Raw genomic sequence first — 25205 nt, forward strand, 5'->3', positions numbered from 1 at the left:
TGAACATTATCTTTTTTTTTCTTTCCATTTAGGCTTTGTAGTTACTATGTAATGATTATCACTTTGCCAACAGTCAGATATTAGAGAGAGAGAGATATGAGAAACATCTTTTATTTTTTTTCTAAAGAGGTGAAAATAAGTAAGATTTCTTATATTTCTCACTCATAAGATTTTTAAACTCTTAAAAATGCAATTTCCTCTTTTCAAAGCACATGCCATCTTAAAAAAAATCTTAGCAATGTACATTTGCACTCAAAGAAAAACATGCAGCGCCATTGTCCTCTGACAAAATTCTGCATAAAAACCTCACACGACTTTCTGCAAACATGTCCCCTCTTTATCATTTAGGGACTCCAAACCACAAACATTCAGTGCAATATTTATTGTTTCTTATTTCCGTAGGAAACACAGGACCAATGATGTCTTCTGACTACAACTGTTTCTGGATGGCTGAGCAACAGTCTCCCTCTGCTTTGTTTTAAAGTACTCTCTTTAACTTGCTGATGTAAGGTACAACTAGAATTCAGCAAAACTTGAGGATCCAAGTGGAAGATGGAGGAGAAATACTTAAGGTGTACCCTGTGCCATAAACTTAGGAAAAAAATTTACACAGAAAAACAAAACAAAACAAAACAAAAACCTCAGATTTATCAATGCACCCTTTTAAAAAGTGTTTGTTTTTTTTTTTTAATTTCTGAAAGCAGCTTAATGTGAATCAAAAGCAGTTCCTGAGTAACTGCAGTAAACAGTGTCTTTTTAAAATATATATATATATATATTTGCAACTTAGCTCATTTTGGTTCTGCCTTAATTTACTTCCCCAGCTTTTAGTTTAATCACAGTTCCTTTCCTTTCAGTTCTCAATGTGCAAGTACAACAGCATCAGCTCCAAGAGTCGGCGTGCTGCAGATGTTTCTTGTCACTCCTGTGTGATCACCTGCATGTCATCAGGCCAGGTTTCCAGAGTGACTGCAGGCCACAGTTCTCTCCGTCTCACAAAACCTGTGAGACCTGCAGACACTTCACGTTTTCTTCATCAGACGCCGTGACTGCCACGTGTGGAGCTTGTTGTAGGCTGTCTGCAGCATCTCCTCTATGTGACTTACCAGCTGAAAAACAAACGCCACTCTTAAGCAACAAGGGCTAATGGCTGGTGAGGTTAATGCTTCTGACTCAGATCTGGTCCGTATTTCAGAGCACAGTGGCAAAGCTCTTTTTTATTTCCCCAATGAGGCAACATGAAGGCCCTCTGTGAAGGTTCTCAGATACATTTCGTCTAGAAAGGTAAGAGGGATGGGGCGGTGTACAGCAGAGGCTGAAGTTCACCTGCTCTGCCTACACTGTATGTCTGCCCTGTCATTAACCGGCCACAGAACAACAGGAAAATCTGTGTTACAGGCCTCAGTTTCTTCTGTCAAATCAGAGAGGTTTCGAGATTTAAACATTAGACTTCTAAGTAAGATCCAGAGGGCATCAAGACTATCTGAGAGAAAATATAAAAAATGCCCTACTCCCCTGAAGATTCTGAGGCAGCAGGTCTGAGATGATACCCAGGCATCTTTTCATTCTTACAAGCTTCTGAGCCTGATTCTGCTGAACAAGCTTGAGAAGCACTTTTCTGTGCTCTCTAGGTCTTTTCCAGCTCTCAACACTTCAGGATTTCCACATAATTCAGTAGATTATAGAAAAATGTAATTGGTCTTAAAGCTCCACACAAGTACTATGAAACCCCTTAGGTCAGGACTATGTACTTTGAGTAGAAAAAATTTTTGCCCTCATCATAGACGTAACTAGAAGTCAACAGGACCACACTGATCTAAGCTGATAAAGACTCCTGAAGTAGAATGTCCTTGGATTATCTGTTTCCTTGGAAGTGGACAGTGTAATTTACATGGTTGGAAGTACAATTTTTGTAAAGTCTCCAAGTCAATTTTGGCAGTATGGAGACAGAGAACAGGAAGGCTTAAATCCTTACAGCATGCCAACAATTTGGATTCAATCTGAGGTAGAGTTAGAAACAAACAAAACAAACCTTTATTACCATATCTGTTATCACTAAGTGTGTTTGTGTAGGGGAGTGTTATTTACTTCTGTCTGTAAACTACATAAAAATCATTTATTCTGCTTGACAGGCCACGTTTCCACAGTACCAGTTAGAAGAGATAAACACCACAGCCTCGGGTAAGGCTGCTCAGGGGCTCAGCATTCTTTTTACCAGAGTCCTTTTTACAGTGCTCCAGGCAGTTACAATCAAATGAGAAGGCACAGGAACTGAAATCTGAGATCCTTGCTCTGCTGTGGGAAGACACTTCAAGCTTCTTTTCTGATTATGAATAATATTATTACGTTTTGAGGGAAAAAACCAATGTTTAGGGAATAAAAACTTACTAAAAATATTACTAATGAAGATTTTTCAGCTTTCAACTGTGAAATTTCCTGTTTTGCTTATCCTACTTACACACTGAACATAAATAGTTTTATATGTTATTTTTTTCCTAGTCATCTCTGAGAAGACTTGCATTACCCACAGAGAAACAATCTTGTGTGGCTGCTCTGCGTGTGTGTGGTTTTGTGTGGGGCTGCTCTGCGTGTGTGTGGTTTTGTGTGGGGCTGCTCTGCGTGTGTGTGGTTTTGTGTGGGGCTGCTCTGTGTGTGTGGTTTTGTGTGGGGCTGCTCTGTGTGTGTGTGGTTTTGTGTGGGGCTGCTCTGTGTGTGTGTGGTTTTGTGTGTGGCTGCTCTAGCCCTGCATTAAAAACATTAGAAATCCTGGGTGCAGGTGACACTTCTCATGCATCACCTCACTGCTGCCCTGCTGTCAACAGGGGAGCTGAGGCCATCGCCCAGGAACTTTCCAGCTCACCCTACAGAATGGCAACTCTGCCTTTCTTTGCACTGCTAGAACGTAACTTGTTACTCAGGTTTTCAAAATAAACATTTTTAGGAACATATACATAGGTTGTAAATCTATAAAGAAAATCATGAAGATGATTATTACAGATGCTGGGTTAGTCGTGGCCTTGAGAGAGTGTGAAGGAGGTGTGGGCAACTGGCCAGGGGCACTCAGGCGCTGGCTCTATTTCTTACCACGCGTGGTGAGCACACACTGGCTTTACTGCTTAAAAAAGCAACTGTGTTTTATACACTTATGAATGTATGATACATTTTACAATTAAAAAACAGGATTCCCAGGGACATAAAAACCAACATATATACTCAACTACAGGAAAACGAAGTTAATTTCATCATTTTACTACAGAGAAAAAAAATCAGGCCAAAATTAGACTTTTGCCTTACATTTGTGCTTAAATACTGTCTCCGAATTTTTTCTTGGAATGGGCAGAGCTTTGTAACTTGGAATCGTTCCAAATTACTTTTCATTTTCACTACCTAAAAAAGATGAGAGAAATAATTAGACTCTCAAGAACCTACAGAGATCAAGGGAAAAATACACATAAGGTTACTTTCTTTCTTTAAGATTTACTGGCTCCACCAGGCAGAGAAGCAGTTATCTAATATATTTAGATTTTTTTGGTTCATAATTCCTATCCTTCCAGATATTTTTTTTGTGCATGTGTATAAATGTGTATGTGGAAAACATACGGTATATACTGTTACAAAATTCCACTTGGTTATTGTGAACATCTTTAAGTCATTAAATATTAGGTCATCATTTAAAATGGATATATCTTTAACCAATCCTCTTCTGATAGGTATCAGACCATTTCTAACACAGACAGTGGTAGAGAAACATCTCTATGGCTCAATATTTGCATATACTTATTCTTAATTATTATTTTCTTATATTTCTAAATGTTGAATTTCTGGGTCAAAGCACTTTTTAAAAAGGTAGTACTAGCAGCAGCAGAAAGGACTCTTATCAAACTGGCCAATACCGATTATTTCAAATTTTTTATTCTTTTGCAAATTATACATAAAAAATGCACCTTTTCTGTAGCTTTAAAGATAATCCAGGAGATGAACCCACACTCCCTGCACTGGAAATGTGAACTCTTAACCTCTGGACCACTAGGGAAGACCCTAAAAATTGTCTGTAAGATAGTTTATATAGTAAGGCTATTACTATTTTTTTAAAATTGAAGTATAGTTGACTTAACAATGTTGTGTTCGTTTCTGGTGTACAGCAAAATGATAGTTAAGTTTTAAGATGTACAATTAATAGTTATGGAACTGATCTGGATCTCAAGTTTCTTTACAAAATGGGTATCAATACCTACTCCATGAGGATGCTGTGAGGCTTAAATGAAACAATATAGACAAAGTAGTGTTTGGCACATGGTAAACGTTCAATACAGTTTTCCAACGTCAGGATAACACCTCACTAATTCACATTATCAAAACAGCTGGCTGTGTTTGGGATCAGTTCTAACCTTTTCTTCTAGGAATGGTGTATTAACAGGAAAACAGGACCAGAAGTGCCGTAGAAGTTCCCCAACAGCCACATACAGGTGTTTCAATTCAGACTGAATATCATTTGGCACCATCTCTGCAAAAGAAAAAGAGGTTCACAGAATAAAAGCTATTTTCCCATGTGTGTGCAGTCTCTGAGAGAATGAGAATTTATGCTCACAGTGTAAATGTGAATGTGCACTCTGCCAATGTTAAACCTGGATGTGCTATTCTAAGTTAGTGATTTTGTGGCTGACACTAAATTCCCTTGGGGTTTCAGAGGACTTTTCAGGTTTTGCTTTAAGAGGCAGGAGAGGGAAAAAAACTTTTAGTGACATAGCAATGTGCCACTGTTTGTAATATAAAAACAGTACTGAAACATTAAGCTCTTTTCTAGGTATGCTTCAGGATCTGGATGCATAAAAACAAAACACAGATCCTGGAAATGTTCCAAAGGAAAACCAATACAACTTTAGCACTCTTCTCAAATTGCTCTTTAGAGCTGATTTAGGTAAAGGGGTAGCAACAGGAGGCCCAGAGCGTACGGTTTATGGCTTGCTGTGTCCCTCCCTGCATCAGCGCTCCTCCAGGCGACAGGGCTGTGATGGTGCTACTGGCAGCACTACTTGAGAGAACCTGAAAGGAATGAAGGGAACATTTCAGTTTAACAGCGAGTGTCCAGGAACACACAGTCTATGGCAGCCAGAGTGAGCTACTTCCCATAAGGCTACTAGAATACCTACGAATCTTCCAGAACACCAGGCAAATTCATAGGCACCTCAAAATACACACCCTTTTGTCTAGTCAAGCTTCCCCACCTTCAAGAGTATAGCTGATGGGTAACATTGTGCTAGTTCCAGGTATACAGCAAACTGATTCAGTTAAACATATATATGTATATAACCTTATTCTTTTATAATTTATCACAAGGTACTGAATACAGTTCTTTGTGCAGTAAATTCTTATTGTTTATTTTCTATGCGGTAGTGTGCATCTGTTGGTCCCATACTCCCAATTTATTCCTGCCTCCCCCACCCCTGCCCCCACTTTCCCCTTTGGTAACCAGAAGTTTGTTTTCTATGTCTGAGTCTGTTTCTGTTTTGTACATAAGTTCATTTGTACTGTTTTTTAGAGTCCACATATAAGTGATATAGCCAAGCTCTTTCTTAGGTACCAACTTCTTAGCACTGAAGGTAAAACTGAGTTTAAGGAAAGAAAAAATGTCAAAAAAAAGAAAAAAAAGAAGATAAACCCTGGCTGGCAGTTGACAGAAGAAAATCCAGCAAAATAGAAACATATCACTTGGCATTTTTCAAGGAAGTGGATACACACTGCCAAAAGGGGGAAAAAACCTACACTCCCCACTGTATCCACATGAACATTCAGGGACATAACTGATGTATCTCTTCAATGCGTGCCTAATAAGTGCTAAGGACCAGCCATAGCAAGGAACAAATCATTTGCTGAACAGCTCAAGCACAGGGTTAGTGTGTTTCACAAGTAGAAATCCAGGTATGTACAGGCTGGATGAAAAACAGAACACTTAACTTGGTGTGAAGAGCACATTACAGGTCAACTAAGAGTCAAGGAGACATGAAGGTTCACTTGATTCCTATTTCCCTCTGTGTGTACATACAGAAAGTGTTATAATGCACTGTAAGCAGAAGTTTCACTGATTGCTACACCTGCTGACTAGTCACTGGCTACACTCACGGATACACACCTGATGGCAGATCATCTCTTCACGTGTCTCAGATAATCAAATCACTTTTTGGAGGGAAAAATCTAAACTAACCACAGCTTAAAAAACTTAGTGTTGACCTATATACAATAAAAAGAACTTGTGAAAAATAAGTGCTCTTTCAACCTTGAACTAACTAACTGAATACATGTACACAAGAAAGTCAGGTGGGACTACTTTGGCCCAAGGGCCAAATCTAGAAGGGAAGATGTATGTAGTCAGACAATCCCATATTTGCTATGTGAGCATAAGTATGTACACACATATTTCTTTGCTTTGTCCACTAACAGGACAAAGAGACCAGTAGCAAATGACATCCCACCTAGTCTTCAGATCTTGGTTTCTAAACCTACTCAACACTTGCCAAGCAGGGAAAGAGTTAGATGAATTTGGAGTATCTATCTCATTGTGCCATAAACTAAAGAGCTGCTCAAAACTGATGAAGATACTGTCAGAAAGATACAGGCACCAATATAAAGGGCGTGGAAAGGGTCTAACTACAAAGGTGCAAGGGTACCTTTTCAGGGGTGACAAAACTTGCCTTTTATTTGTGTTGGTAATTACATGACTATATACACACTGAATTCAAAAGAATATACTGAAAAGGTAAATTTTACTGTAAGATATCTCAGTTAAAAAAAAAAAGGATAGCAACAATTTATAACCCACAGAATATAAGAATCCATGCTTATAAAGTAAATAAATATGAATGAGTCACGGAGGTTCAGAAGGTCAACTGATGGGAGGACAGAATTAGAAAATCACCATTTAACTACCACTATGGTAATAACTGTTTTCAGCAAGAATCATCAACATATTCTAAAACCTTAGTCAGTAAAAGTTTGAGGGTAAACAAAATAGTTACACAGTATCTCCCCACAAGATACTTACTAATTATGAAGGGAAAAATTGGTAAGTTTTCCTCAGAGAAATCAGATAGACAGAGCCTTAACCAAGTGATCAAAGTTAGCACTGCAAGGCAGGACAATAAACATGTGTTTCCTCGTAAGATGCACAAAGGATGACGTATTACTTACACAGCAACCTGGTGGAATTCTTGCTAAAAATGAAATCCAATCATGAGAAAGTGTTAAGAGAAACTGAAGTTGAGGGCATTCTACAAAAAAACTGACCTACTTTTCGAACATCAAGGTCATGAAAGATAAAGACTGAAAGACTACTCTACCATAAAGGAAACTAAAGAGACGTAAGAACCGAATGCAATTCATGAACCTGATTTGGATTCTGGACCAAAAAAAAAGTTTTTTTTTTTGCTCCAGGGACATTAATGGTACAATTGGTGAAAATTTTCCAAGAATATAGGTTAGGGACGTCCCTGGTGGTCTAATGGGTAAGACTCCATGCTCCCAATACAGGGGGCCTGGGCGTGATCTAGATCCCATATGCCACAACTAAGATCCTGAGTGCCTCAACTAAGACCACGTGTGTTAGTTGCTCAGTCATGTCTGATTCTTTTCAATTCCATGGACTGTAGCCCGCCAGGATCCTGTCCACGGAATTCTACTGGCAAGAATACTGGAGTGGGTTGCCATTTCCTTATCCAAAGACCATGTACAGCCAAATAAAGAAAAAAAATTTTTTTGAAAAGAATACAGGTTAGATAATAAGACTTAAACAATGTTAACTTATTGTTTCTGTAACTGTACTGTTATTTAGATGTATAGGGATCTGGGGTTTCCTAGGTGGCGCTAGTGGTAAAGAACTCATCTGCCAATGTAGGAGACTAAGAACTACGGTTCAATCCCTGGATCAGCAACATGTCCTGGAGAGCATGGCAAGACACTCCAGTATCCTTGCCTGGAGAATCCCATGGACAGAGGAGCCTACTGGGGTACAGTCCATAGGGTTTCAAAGAGTTGGACAGGACTAAAGCAACTTAGCATGCTCACCAAGGGATCTACCTTCAAAATGGGTCAGAAAACTTATGCAACTTTTTGTAAATCTAAGATTATTTTAAGATTAAAAGTTAAAAAGTAAGTCCCCATATGTGATAAGCACTACAATTCAGGTTTCAATTCAGTGTCTGAGTGTTTATGAAACTAGAGAAAAGGGAAAAAATAACTCATTCCTGGGCATGCTGAGGACTGCTTTACAAAGGCAATGGAATTTGAACTATTTTGAATTATTACTATTTGTTCCTTGACACAGAAACAGGCAAAGGACACTCTTAAGAGAGAAAGCATGAGAAAAAGCACAGGAAGCACGTAGATGATACGATTAAAAACCTCTGGGTAGTTTATAGTGTGTTACGCTGGAGTACAGGACTCTTTTTAAGTTATGTGGGGAAGGAAATGGTGGATATGGCTGGAGTTGGGACTAGAGATGTGGGTTAGGGTCAGATTGTAGGGTTTGGCGAGTCAGAGAAAGAACATCCAGTTACTATGAGAAGAAAGGGAAGCACTAGAGGTTTTTAAGTTGCAGTGTGATGTGGTTGGAATCATGCTTTTATTAAAATAACTTGCAGTGGCTGTGCTGAAAACCTGACCTGTTTACCTAAGTCAAGGTGACGGAGTGAAGATTTACTGAACTGACAGAACTTGCTGATCAACTGAAGTATGTCTAAGGGCAGGCAAAAACAAAGAATATCTACAGAATGATGTCCAGAAATTTTTTGGAAGTCTGGGAGATTTTTCAACAAAACTGTATATATGGAAGAAAAAAAATCACCAACCACAAAACTCATTATTTTACTTTCATTATCATCTGAACTTCAGGTATGCCAAAGATTTTTCTTTACCTTTTTCAATTTATTAAGCAGAAATATGTCTTTACTCCAAGTAAAGTATGAGTTTTATAAATATGAATGTGCTCATAAAAAGTAACTGGGAATTCTGTTTTTCAAACTGTATAAGTCACCTACCTGAGTTAATCTGGGTGTATAAGCTTCCATTTCTTGTCTAATACTTTGAAAAGAATTAATAATGTCCTGACTTGTTGCATACTGCAGCGACTGGATTGGAGTTGGACCATGATAATACCTGAAGATTAGCCAAGAAATTACTAATCACATATAATAAGGGTGCTCAATATTTGTCTATCAAATATTTTAGCAGTCTCCATACAACATTCCCCCCAAGTAAAGAGTTAAAGATATTTCAATTAAATAACTTAATTCCAATAAGGGTAATAAGAGAACAGCACAGATAGCTAAGTTATTTTCTTCGATTCAATCATTTAGGATCCTTTCCTGAGATTTACAAAGTAACTTTTTAAGGAAATATAATACTATATTTTATGGCAACAAACTGATAAAAACTTGAATACACACGTGCAGAATAAATTCTGTACCAACTTGTGTTATAAAACTATTTTGCTTCAAATTAATTTAACAGTCACCAAACTTACCTATCTGACTTCTTGAGGTTTAGTGCAATTGTTTTTATGGAATTATTTTTTCCCAAGTCTTCATATTCAATGGATTCTTGTAACTTCGCCTATAATTATCAACACAACACTTTTTATTGCTGCACTTCCTACATGTGTCCCCTCTATACATAGCTACCACTTAACAGAGTAACTGTTTTCCTATACTCTGACCATACTATGCATCATCAAACCTTTAATACTTGAAAATCTGATAGATGAAAATGTGTATTTTACTCAAAATAAACTAAAAAAAGTAATTTTATTATCTGTTGCAAACACTTTTTGCCCCCACTTTGGTGTTTTTCAGTTTTAATTATTCCCTTTATACTTATTCTTCTGTGGATTTTTTTTTTTTTTGCTTAAACTTTGATCCAACAGAATTTATTGTAAAATAAAGAATAAGATAGGGAATCAGTTTTTTAAAAAAATATTATTAATCAGTCCCCCAACATCATCTGTAGAATAACATCTTTCCCCACTGATTCTGAAATGCCATGTTTATCATATATGTATTTAATCCCTCCATGTATTTGGGTTTACATCTGCATTCTTTATCTTGGTTTTACTAATGTGCTTTCTCCTGGACTGTATACAAACAAATCTGACCTTAGCATGCTATTCAGAGTAATGTATCAATCAGTCCCACCTCACATAGACTCAGTGTGTTTTTACTACTTTCTCATTTCTATACCCTTGAGCCAACTGTCATCAGGCATACTGATGTCTTTCACTACCGTTCCCGTATGTCAAGCTCATTTCTACCCCTCCTACTGCCTGATTTAAGTCATGTCCTGACCCAACCGTTTATATGAATCCAAATCCTAAATCTCTGCCAAGGCCTGGTCATCCACCTAACTTTCACACTTAACTGAAAGCTCCATGAATATGAGGACTCTTATCATTATTCCAGGATCTCTCATTTTATCAATCCCTTGTAGAACACACAGCAGACAACTACTGATGTGAAAGAACATCGAGTCAGTTTATCACTGAATATTGTGAAAATTCACACAGTGATTTTTGACAATTTCATCACTACCAAGAATCAAGGGTACTCAGTGCAATATTGCAAAGCAAAAAATCACTTTGAAGATTTCTTTTTAGCATCTCTAACTTATATTTTAGCTTCACTTTGCTTATTTCAGAAAAGAAATATCTTACTTTGTTAATTTTAAAGGTGTATATCCTGTAGAAATATATTAGGTGACTGAAATACATAAAGGACCCATAATCTCTTAAAGTTCATAAAGTTCACAAACTTAACTATCATATTAGTTTGTTCTACAAACTTTATCTACTTACTCTCTGGTTCCTACTGTAAATAAACAATCACTATACTTTAAATTCTGTTTTACAATTATTCTTTTCATTTTGTCTTACCTATATTCTTACTAAATTCTTTGAGGACAAAAACCCAGTCTTACTCATTTTTGTTTCCTGCCACCTAATATGGCATGTAAGGCAACGAAAAAATGGTTTCTTTTAATTTTAATGAAGTGAACTATTGTCACGGTATATGCGAACTCACTTTAATTCAACGTATCAATAATCCTTTAAAGCAGTCATTATTCGCTGCATGCATCACTCTCCACTGTAGGGATGTATCACGACTATCATGTTCGCTATTTTCTCAATTATAATACTGTCAGTGTATCTGTATCTAAATCTTTGCATATATCTTAAAAAAAAAAAAAGTTCCAAGTGGAATACTGTCCAGAAGTGAAATTAAGGGTATAAACCTTTAAAAATTTAATACACTATATTGCCTGATTGCCCTCTAAGAAACCCTTATCAGAATTTTTATAACGAGGGAAGAACTTAAAATTGAGGGTTACAGTAGCTTGGCAAAGTTGCAAAGAGAGAAGAAATATACAAGTAGGTAACTGTTCATACTCCCTCACAATCCATCTTCAGTATTTAATGAAAGACATTTCTAGTTCTAAAATGCTAGGTTTTACATGAGGGCCAAATCTTATCTTTTAAAGTCAAATACACAAACCTTTAGTTTTTTCTTTCTGTCATATTGCCTTTGTTGGGTACTCTCTTTCAGAAAATGAAACTATGCGTTAACATTTATGTGTGTTTACAGGGGAAGGAGAAAAATAAAACAATAAAACCAGTTAACAGACTAGAGTCTATGGAAAGTAGGCTGGTAAGCCAAAACTGAGGAAGTGTTCTTTAAGCCAAATACTTAACAGCTTGGTCAGAAGAATTAAAGCCATCTGAACTTATCAAGGGTCAACATAAGGTACTGGCAGTTACATAACATATATCTGGAGAAATCTGAGCCATAAGCATTCCAGACTTTTTACTCATACCCTTTTGATTGCTGGCTGAAAGCAATCTGTATCTCCGGAATTGCCATCAGTGCTGCTGGGCTCACCATTTTGTTCCTTCTGTGCTTCTCTGAAAACAAAGGGAAAAAAATTAATGTTAAGTACCACAGGAAGAACAACAACAACTATCTGGCCATCACAGAAAGCCCAGTTAGTGCACCTCTGCATGTGTACTTAACTGTTTCCTGAGACCTGCTGCCAGGACCATGGCACTGTGATGGTTAAATCTCTTGATGATGGCAGCGTTGCTGTTCTCTCTGATGGATTTAGAATTAGAAGTAGATGGCACGGAGGAAATGCCATAGCCCTGCAAGGAACAATTTAGTACAGATATGTTGAGTTAAAAAGTTTTCTGGATATAGGACTCAAAATATTTACAGATAAAAATTTAAAAATAAGTAACATTATACACACACACAAAAATGAAAAAAATGCTACTAACTGCTTTTAGTATCACAAAAATATCTTAACTGCTAAGTGCTGCATTTTTTCCCTAAGGAGCAATTTTGGGCTAGTTAGCAAAACATTAAAATATTGGTTAGTTGGGATGCTGGGCTGTAAGCCATTACACTTAAGTTAAAACTTACAGGTGCTACGAAAGAAGTGGTCAATCCCATTAGAGGTGGGGGGCGGGGAGGGTAGGTTCAAAAGAGCTTCGTGGAGCACCGTAAGATGAATAGGTAGGTGCTTGCAAGGCAAACACTGAGACAACATTTCAGGAAGAAGAAACTGCTTAAACAAAAGGTATAGGAGTAATGTAAAACATACTGTGTCATGGGTTTGTGTGCAGTTCAGTATACCTCGAATGAAGGGTGGGACAGGAAACAGCCCCAACTGAGTATGCAGAGGCCAAATTAAGAAGAGACTGGCAGTAGTTCCGATTTTATTCTAAGTTCAATAAGAAATCCCTGAAGAAGTTTTTACATAGGGGAACATTATGATCTGATTTTACTGCTAGGGAAGAATAAACTACAGGGAACAGAAAGAAACAAGAAGATCAATTAGGAGGCTAATGTGTCTGTGCAGACAGTTTTGAGATGTAGCGCACTTGCTGAGCAACTGAATGTTGGGAGGTCTACAAAGGGATGGGATCAAGGAGACTACTAGGTTTTGGCTTGAACAAACGAGTCCATGGTAATGTTTTTTTTTTTTTTTAACTGACACAGGGAAGGGCCAGGAAGAAATAGGTTTTTGACGATGGGAATCAAAAGACTCCATTCTGGACATGTTATGCTGAGGGGTGTGTGCAAACAACCTAGATGAAGATGCCAAGTCGGGAGTTGGACATATGATTCTGGACTTCTTGGGTTAGCCAGACCAGGACTAACTGGGAGTCATCATCACACAGTTAGTATTGGTATTTTTAGCAATGGAATGGAAAGAATGTAATTACAAGGAGCCCCAAGCCCATATCCTGGGACAGAATTACTAGAGGATGATAGGGAAAGAGGGAAAAATTGAATCAACCAACACTTTTATTAAAAGGCTTGGTTTTATCAATTTTTATATATCCATGCAAGGGAATACAACATGGATAGTTTTAAAAATGTAAATAATAATAATAAAAATAATAGATCATTGTGTAACTTTAAGGTTTACAATGTGTTGATTTCAGATTGCAAAATGATCACCAGTATAGCTAATACCCCATCATGTCACATAATTATCATTTCTCTTGCTGAGAACTAAGACCCAGTTTCTGAGCAACCTGAGGTTTCTACTGTCAGCCATGCTGTGCATTAGGTCTACAAAAATGATCTACTAGCTGTAAGTTCGTATACTTAAACAACAACTCTCCAAATTTCCTACCCCTCCTCAAGGTCAGAACTATTAACCTCACTTTACAAGAAAAGTGATATTAGAAACATTAAAAAAACTACAATTTAAAACCAAGTAGTTTGGTTTTAAAGTCAACGTACTTAACAGCTGTGTGGTTTATTTAGCTTCATTTTCTCAGGGTGATTAAAGAGGTCATGTTTATAATGTGTTGAGATTCACCAAGGAAGTGACTGAGTGCTGGGAATTTTCAAGAAAACAACTGAATTTCATTCGGGAAACAACTAACTGGGGCACCAAGATTATTTTCTGTTAATTTAATAATTTAGACTATAGATGAAATTTTAGCATTGGTTTTCTCACCTGGAGCATGCATACACTAAGAGAAGACAGACAAGAACACGTCAATAGAAAAGGAGCCAAAGGAAAGCAAGAAAATTAACAAGTGAAACGAAGGGCACTAAAAGGTAACAGTGTCCAGAGAGTAACTGAGGAAGGCAAGTTCCTTTCTAGACTAGAAGACAGAGGCAGGGACAGAATTAGCTTTGATCAGAAGGGATCACCTATTTCTCTAGCATTGGATGAATTTCTAAGTCTGGAGTCATGATGTTGAGGTAGGTAGCTCATACTTGATGGTCCAGCTATTGAAACATAATGGGGCTAATGTGGAGTAATGGTCATGACTGTGCTTAACATTTGGTAAACAGTGGGCAACCAATGATGTTTATCATCTTTTCCCTATCTACGAATATTTTTTCACACTTACTTAATGTTAGATATAGCATAAACATTTGTTAAACCTTTATTAATACCTAGACAACTGTTGATAAGGCAGTTAAAAAATTCTTGTAAAAAAGGTTCTACCAACTCACAGAGGAATTTCAGTTCTCCCATGCAATCTTAATAATGAACAGTGCTATCAAAAAAGCACTTTTGATAAACCACTCCAAATAACATTATTCTGTTTTACCTTCTCACAAGTAGAACACCTATACCTCAGGCAATTTTAAAATACAAATGTTGAAGACTAGGAAAAGACTTTTCTCTTGTAAATCCTTTTACTACTACTTACCTCATCTAATGGTTTATCTTCCAAAGCTGTTAAGTCAAGTAGCGGGTTTTTCACTCCTAATGAAACCATTGTTTTTAGTCCTAGAGAATCAATGAAATAAAAAATTGATTAAGTTTTACGTTTCCCAGAAAGCAAAAAATGAGTAATGGCACTGATGACTAGAGAGCAGCAGATGAAATGCTAGAGTGTGTCAGGGATAAGCAATTACCTTTTTCATCTATTTTGGCACATTCTGCAAAGAGGTCCTTTGACCCTGTATTCAGCCGGTCCCTGTGAAAATAATGGGACTGAAAGAAACGTGTCCAGAATTCCTTTTCTGTCATGTTGTGGGGAACATTTTCTGCATATTTCATTTTTACTGTGAATAAAAACCACAACAGTTACATACTGAATTTCCAATTCTTAGAACCTCTCAAAATTAGTTTAAAAGTAGTCCAAGAGCAAAACCAAATTATAAAAGATTTCAACTTTACAAACAATATGTAATAATTTAACTGTAAGTATCACTTGAGAGATTACGTTAGACATTACCTTTATGAATCTTAAATTACAAACAAAACCTTATTTTGCACCAAGAAAATTATTAAGCTTCAAGTTTCAAAGTTTTATTGGGAACATCAAGATTAAGAGGAAGACCTGAGTTTGCCTGTTTGATCATTTATATATGGACACTTTTAGTCCAAGGCACCATATTGGGTGCTGGGGAAATAAAGATCTCCATAACCCACTGGACTATCAGTTCAGCACTCCAGAAGCCTGTGCTGTCTAATAAGCAAAGAGATTAAGTTAAGAGGTTAAGGTCTCTTAAGCTGGAAAGCCTGAGTTTAAAATTCGAGGTCTACTACTTATTACCCAATGTGATGCTGGACAAATTACTTAATCTTTCTTTATCTTGGTTTCCTCATCTGTAACACGGGGTAATAACAACCTAATTCATAGGTACTATTTGTGACAATTAATGTTAACACACATAAAGGCCTCAGAATGGTGTCTCACAAAGATTAAACACTACATAATTATCAGAAAAATAGAAAATAATTACATTACAATGTGGTAAGACACATAGCCCTGTAGATGGAATGGAGAGGGGGATTACATCTGCCTACGGAAGTCAGATTTTACAGAAGTGGCAATGAAGTGATGCTTGAGGTGAATCCTATAGGAGACTGTCTCCTAAGGAGTCAAGGGGCAGAAGCTGAGGAAGCAGGGAGAGAGAACAAAACGGCTTGAGAGCTTTATGTGGTTAGAACAATAACTGAAGTAACTGTTCTCAACCTTGGCTGTACATCAACATTACTAGAGCTAGGATCAAACCATTTATACTTTAGGTGATTTCTCTAAGGGAAATGATTTGTGGGTTAGAAGTCATTCTGCAGGCAGCATGAAGGATGATCTGAGTTAGTGCTGTGGACACTCATTTACTGATGCCTCTGGAGTATATCAGCCTACTCAGGTTATGTTAAAAGGTAAATAAAGTTTAAGAACCACCAGTGGAAAGAATGAGAAAGTCATCATACCCATGGATTGATGTCAGTACATTACACACTAACGTCTTAATTATCTACCACGTCAAACACTGGATACAGTACTTTACATGTTTTATTGCACTTCATCAGGAATAAAAGTAAGCTTTTTGTTTTTCAGATATTTCACTGAACTCATTCAAACAAATATTTTAACTATCTGAAAGAACTGATTCTTCTTACCTGCTGGATAGGTCCTAAAAATGGACTCAATGATATCAGATGTTAAATTATATCTCAAACCATTACATCCATCTGTCTGGGGTCGGACATCAGCCTAAAATAAAGACATTTGTTAAGAGTGTTGGGCCAAGATGTCTAAGAACCCAACGGACACTGGAGAAAGGAGGAAAAACAGTCTCTGAATGAAATACAGAGACAGACAAATCCTTTGCCTTTATTTGGCACAGAGATGGGTCAAATCAATCTGACCTGCTTCACATAACTTTAGTGACCAGTAAAATCTATGTTTCTGAAAACACAACATGGTCAAACAGACACATTTAAATGTGGCCAAAGGCAGATACTTAGTGGAAATTTAACATAAAGCTTACAGTTACCAAATATTTAACTATTTGGTTACAACATATTATCTGATTGTTTTAAGAAAGGCCTTATTAATTCAATTCATTGCTAAGCACTCAGAAAGATGCCAAACATGTAACTGGTACTGAAATTTTAATGCTTTGGTTTTACCACAGTATAGACTGAAACGCACTTTCTAATTCCATACATATGGTATCCTCAACTTTCCTTTCAAGATACATGTTACAAATCATCTTTAATTAAAAAAATTTTTTTTTTTTTACCTTTTGTTCATGCGACATAGCATGTGTGGTCTTACTTCCCTGACCAGGAACTGAACCAGTGCCCCCCGCATTGTAAGTGCAGAGTCTTAACCACTGGGCTGCCAGAGGAGTTCCCAAATTTTACTTTTTTGTAACATGATGGTCATTTTACATTTAATCTTGCATTATAAGTAAAATATTGAAATCACTGAAAAAGGAAAAAAAGATACCTGAAAGCCCTTACTTTAAAAGTATTAGGATAAATAAGCATCAGTCCAACTGCTAGAAGATTCATTTTCAAAAGTCCATTTTAGAAGAGTATCATGGCTACTGAAGTATCTTGTTAATTTAAGGAAATACTAAATTTTCCAGAAAAATGGCATCATTAGCACATATACCAGGGTTTTTTTCCTGTTTAGAAATCTAGAAGGGTCACATACCAGAAATGCTGCAGAAATGCCAACATCCTGCTTATGATTAGACGTGGAAGAACTCTCTGCTGCGTTCACATTTAAACGATTGGCCCAGAATTCCTCAGCACTGATGACCTGACTCACAACAAGGTCTTTATAAAGCTGAAACAAAACAGGATCTTCTTGCAGCATTCTGGTGATAGAATATATCAACATATTGAACTTTTAGAATAAAACACCATTTAGGTAGCATTCTAAAAAGACCTTAGCTACACAAAACACCCAATTTTCATTTTGTGATGACTGAGCGGCAAAGGTCATTTACTTCATTTGTTAGTAACTAAAAGCAAAAAAACATTTTTGGAGGAAGAAATCCAGTGCAGATAACTGGAAGGCAGTTGAAGCAGCAAAGGCTCAAGTCTTTGAGGGCCTGGATTTGGTCCTATTCATCCCTATGTTCCAGTGACACAAAGGCTGCATTTGTACAGTACTGTGGTTTCTTTCACGAAAAGCTGAATGGGAAGACGGATTTTCTATCAACTAAGTTTTTCATGGTGATATACACTTGGAGCTATAAGCATAGAAAGATAATTCATCTTGTCAGAAATTCTCATTATTTTAAATTTATTTATTTGACCATGCCACACTACACGCAGGATCTTAGTTCCTGAGCAGGTATTGCATCTATGCCCCAGCAATGGAAGCGTAGATTCTTAACCACTGGACTGCCAGGAAGGCCCAGAAATTCTTGTTATTTTAGATGTTTTCTAAACTTATACAGTATGACTTTCAGGTTTCTCATTCACAAACATACTTCTTAGTATCATCTCTGTGACAGAGAATTAAGGGATCTTGGCATCTTTGAATTACACTTTTGTTCCTAATCTGATATTAGGCTTGAGGCAGTTAGTTTAACTTCTAATTCACTGCATTTGCTGAAAGCCATAGTTAGTTAAGATGCTGAAGTTAAGAACCAAGCATACTGAGCATCAAACTGAGCTCCCTATGTTATACAGCTGCTTCCCACTAGCTGTTTCACACAAGATGCTGTATACATGTTGCCGCTACTTTCTACACTCGTCCTACTCTCTCCTTCCCCCACTGTGTCTACAAGTTCACTCTCTACATCTGCGTCTCCATTCCTTCCCTGCAGATGGATTTAAAAGGGAGGGGATACATGTACTATTATGGCTGATTTGCGTTGCTGTACAGCAAAAAGCAACACAACATTGTAAAGCAGTTTTCCTCCAATTAAAAAAAAAACCAAACCAAACACAGAGGTAAAGATAACAAAGCCTATATTTTCCAAGACTACACTATCAAAGCACAAAGGGTGAGAAATAAACTATTACTTGACTGGTTAAGAACCTAGCATCTCTTTAAAAGGCTGTTCTTTTCCTCCTTCACCTGTTCTTCTCTTCCAGCTCTTTATTTGCTTTCCTCTTGAATTTGGGAAGCAGTTGCTGAAGAAGGTCTTTCACTGCATCTCGCTCTTTGACTGCTGTGCTTTCATTGGAAAAATGGAAGTTAGTTGTGTCCCCTGCATGCAGGACCAGTTGAAGCTGAATTTTCGCTTTTCCTTCTGGACTGATTTTCTGGCCTAAAAAGAAGCATGAGGCTAGTTACATGAGGACACTCGCACTGTGCACACAGTCACACAGTAAGTTACTTCTCATCCCAAGAAGACTCAGGCTTTCTTTGGGCTTTAGTTGCCCTATTCCAATCTTGATGCTTAAGAAGAAATCCACTCTTTCCAAATAATTGCATACTACCAGAGCACGGTTCAACAAATTCACTGGTAACACTTAGGTTCCTCTATAGTATTCTTTTTGTGTGGCATGTCTTACCCACTATTCCACCTCTGGATGCTAAAGGGCTTTTGTTTCCACTCAAGTGAGCAGATTTCTTTAAAGCTTTCTGAACAGCCAACTCGGGAGTCCTGAATCCACCAACAGCTGCTTCCACCTGACATTTTCATTAATAAAAATGATCTGTCACAATTCAAAAAACTCCAAAACATAGCTCATGGCTTATTTACTAGCTGCGAAGGGAAATATGTAATTTTACATTTGGAGATCAGGTGTCAACACTTTAACCAAGTGATCAAACTTAGCCACATTAAAAATGAGCAACCTGACACTGTGGGCTTTCTGAGGTGACAGAACAGGAAGCCAGCACCACCACTTAGGTGCTCTTCTTGCTCAAATGTTTAACTTCAGTATAATCAAGGCTGCAGACCTGACTTTTAGTTTATAAGAAATACAGGAAATAAATAAAACCTTGGTATGACATAATCAGGATGTATGATATTCTACAAATCCATACTCCTAAAGAAGAGACTACAGAGACCACAACTACATACATGAACCTAGACCAGATATTGATTAAAAAAAAAAAAAAAACCCCACAGCTATAGAAAACAATGTTTGGACAACTGGAGAAAAAAAAAAAATCCAACAGTGGTATGGATATTTATTAAAACTTCCTTGGTGTCATAATGTTATGAGCAAAGTGTATGCACATATAATAAAATATGGCAAAATTTAAAGAGAAATGTTTTCAATGAAGATGTTGCTTCCAAACCAACAGTTTAGATAAAATACCTTACAGCTAAAAGTAGCAATATGAAGTCATTTACATTGTCAGCCAGCCTCTTCTATTATTCTATTCCTCCAAACAAACTCACTTCTTTCTAGGTATCTTTTCTTAGTCATTGCTTTATTCTTGCTCTATCTTAGCTCGTGACTCTGAGAGGCCTACTTCTGAAGTTTTTAAACTAAGAAAATTGCTGATTTTTACCTTAGAGTTGGACCGTGAAGAAAGTTGAACACCGAAAAATTGATGCTTTTGAACTGTGGTGTTGGAGAAGACTCTTGAGAGTCCCTTGGACTACAAGGAGATCCAACCAGTCCATTCTAAAGGAGATCAGCCCTGGGTATTCTTTGGAACGAATGATGATAGAGCTGAAACTCCAGTACTTTGGCCACCTCATGCGACGAGCTGATTCATCGGAAAAGCCTCTAATGCTGGGAGGGATTGGGGGCAGGAGGAGAAGGGGACAACCGAGGATGAGATGGCTGGATGGCATCATGGACTCGATGGACATGAGTCTGAGTGATCTCCGGGAGTTGGTGATGGACAGGGAGGCCTGGTGTGCTGCAATTCATAGGGTCGCAGAGTTGCACACGACTGAGTGACTGAACTCAACTGAATGTTATTACTGAAAACTTCCAATGGCTTCTTTCAGAAATGAGCATTCTTTCAAATATTCAACTTAAAATGAAAACTGATTTTGTGCACGTCTAGAGTTTGGTATGTGCTCTCCTCCCGACAGGATAGGCATGTTCTCTACTGCATGCTGTAAGAGTCCCAGACAGTCTATGTTTTGCAAGGTATAGAGCAGGCTTCCCACTTAAGAGAAGTGCTAATACAGACAGTTCCTATTTCGTGAGGCTACAGAAAAACCAATGCTAATTTGCAAGATTATTATTGGTGGGGCATTTCTCCACAGAAAGTTAGTGTTAAAAGGAAGCAGTGTTGGCAGGAGAGTGGACAAAGACCAGAGAGCTCAAGCAGTACTGAATTATTAATATAATGAATTTTAAACAGTATTTCCTTTTGGAAATTAAGATACTAAGTTATTCCAGGAGAGAAAGATGAAGATCTTGGTCATTTTCAGCAGCAAATTAGAGGTAAGCCCTTTGGGGAACTGTTTATATACAAAGGACCTTGTATACTGACCTCTCGCAAGTTGAGGACTACCTATGTTTTAAGGTGTCATATTTCTTGAAATCTGCAAAGGATTTTATCTAGGAGAAGAATCTCATAGCCAGGAAGATAAATGAATTCATATTAACAGTTACAGTTAAGATACCACAATTTGTCAAGGGCTTTGTTGCCCAGACTCCCCTGGGGTCCCTCCTATTCAAGATCTTTTAGTTAGGTAAACTGTAGAAATCCCTTTCAGAGTAAAGGTTCTAAATCTCAGGATTCACTTAGTGCCTTTAAACTTAATTATTGAGCCACAAGTGCCACTGGGTAATAAATTCAAAGTTAATTTAGTTGGAAAAGAAAAGGGGTTTTGATGTTAGCTTTCATACTTGAAAATCATAAAAAGGATATAAATATATTATGCTCTGTATTTCTCCCATCTACATTTTATATAAAACTGAGCTTATTTTCTCAATAGATGATGGACACATTACCAAAGATTAGACAACTTTACTTAAATGATACAATTTTATTAAGGGCAACCTGGCATCATCTATCAAGATTTTAAATACATGAGCCATTTGAACCAGTAAGTCCACTGAAGAGGTGTATCCCATACACATGACCTACTCAAAAAGATGTTAGTGCACAGGTCAATACTACAACACTGCTTTCAGTAACAGAATTCTGGAAACTTCCTAAATGTCCTTCAATAGGTTAAGTAAACGACTAACTCCATTCAGTGGACTATTAGGTAACTCTTAAAAAGAAAGTATGTGTGGAAATCTTTACATGAGATTGATTTACACATGTGAATTGCACATACTCTATTGCTGTAGAAAGGCAGGTGATAGAATAATATACAGTGACCCCACTTTGTAATTATGTCAATACTATTGATTTTTTGACAATAGAAAATCCACAAAGATTGTATAAGCTGTCTCCTTATAAAATTACTAACAAAAACAATATACATCAGACCTTAGTATAGCTGACTTACATTTGATATCTGCATACATATGGCTGATGGTAAATCTATCTTTGCCTTCAGGTGCCCAAGCAATTCTTTCTGCCATGAGGTACAGAGCTCCATCCTGCTTCTTCTGTCGCACCTTCTTTACAATCAACAAAACTTCTTCAGATGAAGTTGCCATGATGGCTAGAAGGTGCTAAAAACAAAAAAAAAGATTTCACATCTCAATTAGGGTTGGATTTGTTGGTTTTGAGTCCCTTCTAAAACTAAAATGAGTAATAAAGGGAAAAAAAAGTCGTTTCCCTCATTCAAAGTTGAAGTATTGTGCTATTCCTTTAAAATTAAATTTCATTTTGTTCATATCACAGGTGTGAATTTATACAATTAAAACTGACTCACCTGCCAGTTTTCAAACCGTTTCTACATACGCTGATCCTAGTATTTTTGATTTTTTTTCAGTTATATTCTTAAATCTTAAATGTATGATTTGACTATAAATATGTGGTTTATAAGGAAAAGGCAATGTCAACCCACTCCAGTACTCTTGCCTGGAAAATCCCATGGGTGGAGGAGCCTGGTAGGCTGCCGTCCATGGGGTCACTAACAGTCGGATATGACTGAGTGACTTCACTTTCACTTTTCCCTTTCATGCATTGGAGAAGGAAATGGCAACCCACTCCAGTGTTCTTGCCTGGAGGATCCCAGGGACAGCGGAGCCTGGTGGGCTGCCATCTATGGGGTTGCACAGAGTCAGACACGACTGGGGCGACTTAGCAGCAGCAGCAGCATGTGGTTTATAACCTATTCCTGGAATTGTAGAACTTTAGAATTATACTGCTGGATAATTCAGTTCAAATTGTTCCAACTGAAAAAACCAAGAGCTACAGGGTTTGTGCAGCCTTCCTAAAACCACTCCCAGATCTAAAAACTTGGTCTAAGTTTCCTTCTGTGTGCTTAAAAATAAAACTGAAATAATTTAACACTTAATACTTCAGATGCTATTTCCCACATCTTTCAACAATCAAATGTCAACTGTTAGTTTCATTTGTATATGGCTAATCTGTTACCTAGGAAACGTTTGCCTGGAGATTCCCTCAACTTCTCCCCAATTCTGGGATTCTGAACCACCCAACCCAAAGCCTAGCGCCTTGAGTGTGGCTATCTAGAATGAGTCTGGGTTCAGCAGGAAGGATGCCACAACTGATGAAGTCTGCCATGGGCTGGGATGGGGAAACTGGTAGCACAAAGGGCATATATGCCATTTCTGGTGAAGTTATGACTTTAGTTTTCATTCTCAAAGCAATGACTTAAAATATAGCTTAAAAAGATTTACTGGTTCAGGTATGAGTTATAATTTCAGACAAATTGACATACACAGGTGTCATAAGAATTAAATGTGAGCAAACAAGTGAAGCTTTATTGTAATATTTCTTACTCAATGAGGCAGTGATTTAAATATAAAAAACACAAGTTAAAAAAAGACTAAACTTTTAATTTCTCTGAAGTTTACTACCTGAATTTTGATTAGCCAGATCTTCCCTTTTGTAAGTTTCCTTACAGGTTACTCCATCCCCAAGTGGAAAAGAGCCAGTGTGAACACATTTATTCAACAGTTCTGTACTGAGCCAAGGAGTCTAAGGATTATGACAAATGTCTGCCGGTGGCAATTTCTGCTTTCAGAAAGCTTCCAGTCTAGCGAGCAAGATAGGTGTGTGAATCCATATAAATTAGAATGTGTAAAGTTCAGGGAGATTTAAAACAACATTCTGATTTATGACTCAGGCACTTCTTCACACAAGAGGCTTTGTCATAGATACCTTAGGGCAACTAAGAAATATGCAGTTATAATTAAGAAAACAACAAAATGCATAGTTCTTAGGTGTTCTGTTTGACGCATTTTGACAACTGTTTATGCCCATGTACCATTACCCAAAACTAGAGAGAGAACATTTCCATCGCCCTACCAAGTTTTCTCGCATCCCTTTCTAGTCTACTCTCTTCCTCCCACCCTCCAGCAACTGTTCTGATTCCTATCACCACAGGCTAGTTTTTGTCTGTTCCAGGATTTCATTGGAAATGGAATCATGCAGCACGTATGCTTTCATTTTTGGCTTTTTGAAATCCACCGTATTACATGAATCAGTAGTTTTGTTTTTTTTTTAATGTATGTTATTAATGAATTGGGTCTTAAATGAGGGTTTTGACAGAGAAAAGAGAATAAGCATTGTTATCAAAAGCAATGGCTTGGGGCAAAGGTTTGGAACGCAAGGATTGGGGCTAGGGATGGTTACTAGTTTGCTCTGGATGTAGCACAAAATTCATAATAGGGATCAGTGGGATATGAAATTGAAGAGTTAAGATGGAGGCAGACAATGGAAAATACCCCACTGTGTGGTTGACAATAGAAAACTTCTAAAAGATTAAAATAGGGGACCAATTTGTATTTTAAGAAATTAATCTAAGACAATATGAGAGAGACTGAAGAGAGGGACCAGAAGAGTCTGAAGCAGGTGGCGGGCGGTGAGAACGGAGAGGAAGAGACAAGGAGGAGTACTGAGGAAGCAGAATTAATAGATGTTGTGCTGAAGATGTCAGAGCTGCTTACTCACACCCCACTTCTAAGTGTTGCTGACAGGAGTACAGTGATGCCATTTACTGAAACAGAAGAAAAAACAAGTTTGTAAGTGAAGACAAACAATTCAGCTCTGAAAATGAGTCTGAGGTGCTGCTAAGTCATGCAGGTAAAGATAGTCTGTATTATGCAGGCATTTATAAATGCTGGGACTGAGTTTCATTAAGTCCAGTAAAAAAGGATTTTAAAAAATGCCCCAAGTTAATCATCTTGTTTACTTGTGATTGAAAACATTTTCCCATGTTATTTACAACCTCCAGCTTTAGTATACATCATATATGATAAAGGATCAAAATTCTTAATGCCATGTTTTAACTGATTGACTTGATGTCCTCCTGAAATTTTGATTACTGTTGCTTAAAAAGTTTGAAAAACCATGGTTTTAAATAAGTGTTTTTTTTATTTTTCCCCTTTTTTGGTTGTGCTGCGGTGCGTGGGATTTACGT

At 37.4% G+C, this 25205-nt stretch overlaps 1 protein-coding gene across 2 annotated transcripts in view; it reads right to left on the bottom strand.

The window, feature by feature from the left end:
* Positions 1 to 367: 367 nt before the first annotated feature.
* GTF2H1 (general transcription factor IIH subunit 1) overlaps positions 368 to 25205 on the bottom strand; it is a 29592-nt gene continuing 4754 nt past the window's right edge. The window contains exons 2-15 of one of the 2 annotated variants that reach the window (XM_069565074.1): positions 22155 to 22323; positions 18851 to 19043; positions 17471 to 17636; positions 16426 to 16519; positions 14928 to 15077; positions 14720 to 14799; positions 12051 to 12178; positions 11854 to 11941; positions 9515 to 9603; positions 9030 to 9147; positions 4953 to 5043; positions 4389 to 4504; positions 3295 to 3387; positions 368 to 1109 (exon numbers count right to left, since the gene is read on the bottom strand). In XM_069565074.1, coding sequence (XP_069421175.1) covers positions 1023 to 1109; positions 3295 to 3387; positions 4389 to 4504; positions 4953 to 5043; positions 9030 to 9147; positions 9515 to 9603; positions 11854 to 11941; positions 12051 to 12178; positions 14720 to 14799; positions 14928 to 15077; positions 16426 to 16519; positions 17471 to 17636; positions 18851 to 19043; positions 22155 to 22308 — 1647 coding nt within the window. In that variant the 5' untranslated portion in view covers positions 22309 to 22323 and the 3' untranslated portion in view covers positions 368 to 1022. Of the gene's footprint in view, positions 1110 to 3294; positions 3388 to 4388; positions 4505 to 4952; positions 5044 to 9029; positions 9148 to 9514; positions 9604 to 11853; positions 11942 to 12050; positions 12179 to 14719; positions 14800 to 14927; positions 15078 to 16425; positions 16520 to 17470; positions 17637 to 18850; positions 19044 to 22154; positions 24783 to 25205 lie in introns of both variants that reach the window. The other variant, XM_069565076.1, reaches the window with a different exon arrangement.

Source organism: Ovis canadensis, chromosome 21 (genome assembly GCF_042477335.2).
Source record: "Ovis canadensis isolate MfBH-ARS-UI-01 breed Bighorn chromosome 21, ARS-UI_OviCan_v2, whole genome shotgun sequence".
NCBI classification, from domain to species: Eukaryota; Metazoa; Chordata; class Mammalia; order Artiodactyla; family Bovidae; genus Ovis; species Ovis canadensis.